This window comes from Anser cygnoides, chromosome 1, assembly GCF_040182565.1.
Source record: "Anser cygnoides isolate HZ-2024a breed goose chromosome 1, Taihu_goose_T2T_genome, whole genome shotgun sequence".
Taxonomy (NCBI): domain Eukaryota; kingdom Metazoa; phylum Chordata; class Aves; order Anseriformes; family Anatidae; genus Anser; species Anser cygnoides.
In genome coordinates this window covers 60,640,002-60,646,001 of record NC_089873.1, presented here as the reverse complement: position 1 = coordinate 60,646,001, position 6,000 = coordinate 60,640,002, and the positions used below count along the sequence as shown (strand labels likewise).

General features: G+C 36.4%; 1 protein-coding gene across 5 annotated transcripts in view; it reads left to right on the top strand.

Annotated features, from left to right (window-relative positions):
• The first annotated feature begins 601 nt into the window (after window positions 1-601).
• MYBPC1 (myosin binding protein C1) overlaps window positions 602-6,000 on the top strand; it is an 81,693-nt gene continuing 76,294 nt past the window's right edge. For 4 of the 5 annotated variants that reach the window (XM_066997552.1, XM_066997542.1, XM_066997549.1 and 1 more), the window contains exon 1: window positions 602-757. In XM_066997552.1, coding sequence (XP_066853653.1) covers window positions 733-757 — 25 coding nt within the window. In that variant the 5' untranslated portion in view covers window positions 602-732. The remainder of the gene's footprint in view (window positions 758-6,000) is intronic. The other variant, XM_066997555.1, reaches the window with a different exon arrangement.

The window sequence follows — 6,000 nt, the reverse complement described above, 5'->3', positions numbered from 1 at the left end:
AATCCAAAATAAGGATATCTCTTCCTCAGGGATCCTCAGACAGGGAAAGGACCCAAGAAAGTGTAGCAAATGTAAACAGAAAGGAGGCATGGAAGGTCTTCACTGCTCCAAACAGGAGCACAATAATCATTTTTTTCTTCATTAATACCACAAAGTACTTTACTACGCACTTCATCTTTGCATCCCACTTTCTTTCCAAAGAAGGAAGTGAAGTTTAATCAAAAGCATCCTGCTCATACTTACTTGTCCCTTTTATGTTGTGAAAAAGAGGTAAAACTATTTAGGTAGTTCCTATTAGTTCTGCAGGCAGGAGGGGCTCTTCAATAACTTGGCAGTCACTTTTTCAACCTCTATCTGCATGTGTATGCATGTCTGTGTGTTACAAAGAGAGACGCAGGGAGCGAGCAGTGCAGCTGAATTTAGAAAGTTATAGATGTTCTCATCAGCCCCATGCAATGCAGCAGAGATTCCTTCCAAAAGCCAAGGGAGCAGAGGCTGCAGACAACAGATGTGAGAGGGGTTCCCATAACTGTCAATTTTCAAAGTGTTTGCATTGAAAAGAGAGGAGGTGCTATTTTGATTGATATTTCAGTTGCAGTATATAAAGCAGAGGAATTCTTCTCACCCTCTGCTTGTCATACTGATCTGCATACTCTCTCAGCTGGACTTGGGGCTACTACTTACTGCATCTGAAAGGCTGAAACTCCCTGGGAATAAAGAGTTCTTGTAACAATGCCGGAACCCACCAAGAAAGATGGTAAGCATAGAAAATATTACCTGAACGTTTCTTAATTACAGGAAAACTGAGTATATGCACACACATACAAAACACTTTTTAGACCATCTTGCACATTTCAACAACAGTAACATCTAATAGTGAAAGCCTCATAAAATCATTACATCATGACAGATCGTTGATCCTTTTAAACTAAGAATACTTTAGAGGTATAAGGCAAAACTGCTTTGACCTCCAACTACTTTAGAGAATGAACAATGGCTTTACAGAGATACTAAGAAACTGCTTCATTGGGCACATACTGTATTCATTTTTAAAAGACTGCAGAATTTTTGCAGTGCAATCAATAATTTCTCTATAGGTAAGATATCTAGACTCTGGAAAACAAGGTATAAGCATTTCTTATGTTTTTAAAAAGCAGCATGTTGATATGCATTTCATTATTCTCTTGAAAATTAGGTTGTAAAAGTTATTCAGCAGAAAAGATGTTCATGAAAGCTTTATGTTTCTGATGAAAATGCATTCTATATGTCAAATGCATAAGTGAAGAATGTAGTAAGTTTTTCTATACAGATCAAACTAGAATGATACATTTTGCCACACAGAAATTATTATTTTATGCTTCAGAAGGTTAGTTAAGGGCGGTAATACCAGCCCCTTCTTTGTACTATTAAGTTGACAGCAAACAAACTGATTACGTAGTCTGATAGCAAGATACAAAATCATGTACATTGGAGGCTGTCCAAACAGATGAAAAAAAATCAGGAACTATTAATTTATAACATTTTAAAAACTAGCATTTATTTTTTAGTATTTTGGAAATTTGAGCTAAATAAGCCTCTTATACTTGCAATACTTCTATAGCTCTTCACTATTTTTTCGTTCAGGTTTAGACATTTTTGTTAGAAATTTTGATAACTGTTGTTTAGCATTGGTGATATTCACAGTTTCTAAAAAGCCACAAATGTGCAGATTGTATATGCGTTGAAACTACTGGCAAATAAGAGGTATACAGACACGTTCCCTAATGCATTCCCAAATGCAAAACTGAATTTAATCTTAAAGACAATCTTGTGGAAAGAATAGAAGTCATTAAATACCATTTGTTTCCCATCAATTCTGAAAGGTCTGATAAGCCCATGTGTGTAGTTTGAATAAGTACTTTTAAAACTGCCCTTTATCTAAAACTGACTGAATTTTTTAAAAAAAGATTTTAAACTGACCTATCAATAGAATTTGATTTATTTGAAAAGTCTTTTTTGAAATATATTCTATTTTTTGTGGAAGATGAGCAGAGCAGAGCAACTATCAGGAATATTAAACAGTTTAAGCATCTTGTTGGGGTGGGAACATGTGAAAACTAAACTTTTTGCATGACTGAATCTTAAGCAAGTAGTGTTGACAGACCAACACGATCATTTTATTTACTGGTCCTCCTCAGTGCTCGAGGACAATGATGAGAAGTATCCATCTGAAAATAGCTACACCAAGTGCACGTATTAATGCTAGAGCCTAATCCTCTATATCAAACCTAGAGCCAAGCCACTTCTAGAGTGTCTTATTTGTAATTCAAATGATTTACACATGTATTAAGTGTCCTTTTTATTTGATCTGTTATTTGACTGGAAATTACACAGTGTAATCAGAATGCATTCTGTGACTGACATCTAAAAAAATAAAATGAAATAAAAATTAAATATTTCTGCACTTTCAAAAGATGTATGTGTTGGAGAAAAAATGGTTTGGAGGTTTGTGTTTTAAAGATTATTATTCTATTTAAGACTAGATTGTTTCACAGATGTTCTTACAATACAGCAAATATAAAAGTGATTCTGGGGTTGTGCTGTTATTGACTCTGAACCAAAATACCTTGACATTGGAACAAATATGTGACTTCTGATGAGTCAACATTGAGATACATAAGCAAAATTGAAGCCTTATGTCCTGATGGAGCTAGAGTTCACAGATAGGAATGAGCTCTGGAGAAGTGGTGGGTACAGGTTGTACAGTGGTTCTTCTTCATTGCAGTCAGATTATTTGCAGCCACTAGCTAAAGGTGATAACAAACTTACACTAGTGTACTGAAGAGATTAGCTGCTTCCTAAAGATTTTTGATACATTAAGAACTCACCTGAGCTACTGGCAATACTTACTATACTAGTGCCAAGAGTGTTTGTAGTGGGACTGATGCTATTAATAGTACTGTACCAGTGCTACTACTGGTAGTAGCTCTATCAGTAAGAATTCAGATACTCAACTGCCCATCAGATGTCTGTTCTCAAGGTAATTTCCAATGTGCGAAGTATTGGAGACAATTAAGTAATAAAGATTATCTGTGGACTGACCACATTCTGGCAGGCACGGGTGGAAGAAATCCCTAAGCAACCTTTGTGTGCTGACTGCAGTAGAAAATGTTTCGGCATCACAGAAGTACCTAATTAGTATTTTGCTAATATTTCCAAAAGAAGCAATCTACATGAATGATCCCACACTCCTTATTCTCACAGGACATTCCAGTTAAAAACAGCGTACACAAGAGCAAGTAGCTGTGCAATCAGAAACTGGCTAACATTTGAATGTTAAGAAAATCTCAGCTTTACATTTTTTGTCACTGCAGTCTCTGAAGTAAATAGATATTTCAGGCAGTGCTGCAGCAAGCACTCAGGCTAGTTTTGTGTGGTGTTTGTTTTGTTGGTGTTGTTGTTTTTTCAAGTCAAATGCTCTTTGAGATATTTTAAGATTATTAAATTACCAAAGTGAGAAATTTCTTGACTTGGTGAGAGCGTAGCCTCACAACATGCTCTTAACAAATAGGATCCCCAAATTAAACACACCACTTGGCTTAGAGAAGGGTGTTGGAGCACTTCAGCCTAATCAAATTCGTAACTGTAGAAACAGCCTGATGTAAGGCCTTTACTGTACTCCTAAAGAGTCAAAGTCCTATAAACTACATCGGCTGTGGGCTCCTTGAAGTATATGGTCATGTCATTGTAAGATAGTTTTGTCTTGGTCTGTTTAAAATTTCATACTCGCAAGGTGAAGACTAAATCAATGGGTGTCCCGTTAACTGATCCCAGCGGACGAGTGGAATAAGACTGTGATGCCAAAGACCTTTATCAGTGCATTTAACTTTAACAGCCTTTAGTTTTCCTAGTGACTAATAAAATAACCCTCCCTCACATAATTACTTCCTGTAATTTATTATAATCAGTCAGCCAATCTTTCCTCTTGTCCCCTTTCCTTTTACCAATATTCCTAATAAGAGCTGCCCATTAATTAAGTGCCCTCTTAAACTGTCACAGGCCGTGGCATTTGGATATGCTTTTGTAGAAGTGCCAAGTCTCTCAAGAGCAATGGTTGCAAACTATTTCTGGGCAACATCCCACAGGGACAGCTGCAAGTCATTCCCCAGTAGGCAGCTCTGTAAATTTGCCTTATTTATTCTCCCCAATCTAGGAAATAACTCATGGCCATGAGTTAAATGACCATTCCAGATTTTAAGCCAAAGCATTTATCAACTGTCTGCCAGCTTCATTTTCTAAGGGTCTGCAAGCTCTGCTTGAACACTGCCTGGAGCAGCCACATACTGGCAAGGAATCAAAATAAAAAATCAGTGTGTCTACTTTTGCCAGTGCTTTAGTAGAACTCTTTTAGATCTATAAACAGCAGAGATTAAAAAGTTCTGAAGAAAGCTATGTGCAAATTTTGTCTGTTAGAACGGTGATCTTTGAAACACGAAGAAATTTGTGAAAGGAGGTAAACAAGTGCATCAGTAGAGACTGCTTTGAAGACGTGACGACAGTGTTCTCTCTGAAGAAGCCCAGTTGAAACAGCCGTTACTTTGAAACATGACCAGTTTTTTTCATCATATCTCTTCTGTAGTTATATTTGCATTATATTTATAGCATTTACATTATTTAATAACATGATTAGGTATATCAAGATAACTGTGGCACTAGTAGCCAAGTTTTATCAATGTTAGTCATATAAATCATGTAAGTAGATATTTAAAGCAGTGTTCCGGAGGGAAATAAATCTCAGTATAAGGGATGGATAAAAATTAATTAAAGTGGGATTTATTTTAATATCATATTTTCAAGACTAGACAATTTTTTGGAGGTGAACAAAATGTTAAATGGAAATTTTGCTTAAGCATATGAGTTTGGCTTTCACCAAAATTAACATATCACTGCTGATCGAAAGTTTTCGTGAAAATTCAAGAACCCAGCATGTCAACATTGTATAACATTGCTTTGTGCTTTTCATGCAGAAAGTTGAACGTGTATTATCATTTTATTATGGCACCAAACTGGGTAGTGCAGCTGCTGTTGTCCTTGCTGCATAGACACATGCTTCAGCAAGGCACGAGGAAAGCATACAGACATTTATCTTCTGTCATTATCATTGCCCCTCTCCAGGACTGACTGTAAAATGCATTCCTATTATTTCTAACTACCTTCAGTTTTGGAGCCCAGTCACGCTCAAAACCAGGCCCATATGCATCATTTACAAGCACTGTATTAAAGTCACATGTACACAGATTTTGATGGGTGAGGGAAGGAGGAAACCCTAACCCCTTATCTTATTTCTCTAACAATCTTCAGAAAGTTTCTCTTCATCACCTCTAACTAATAAATTCAGATCTCTTACAAATGGAAAGCAAACTTACTCCTTACTGTTATAATTAGCTCTACTGGTGTGGGCATTGCTCCCATCCCAAACTCTATAAAGCCCATGTCCTCCTGCATTGATCTTGTTGTATGTTAGGATCTGAGTTGTTCTTAGACCGTCTTTGCCCTCCCATAGCTAATTTCCAAGTGTTGCTCCCACACTTCCTTCTGAGATACCAGTCCGTCTTGGATTTGTTCTTTGACCTTATGCCTCCACTGCTCTGAAGTTTAAGACTAATTTTCCAATCAGATTAACTTGACTGATAGGGGAAAAAAAAAAACTGGCAAAGACAAATCTCAAAACTGGATTTGGTTTGGTTTGGGATTTTTATCTTTCTTTTTATTATGATGTAAATGAAGGAACTGCATTTTTTTTTCCTTATACAATGCATTGATTTTATTTTAATATTAGTGTAGGTGGATAATGCAAGATTGATCTGGTTTACTGTTGCTCTTACTGGAGTTGAAAATCTCTTCCACCCTGTGCAAAAAGCAGTACCTCTATGCACTGGAAAAATATTTAACATTGTCATACTAAAATCAAAATTCCATTGAGTTTAGAAGGAAAGAAAGGAAATGGCTTTTTAGCAGAGC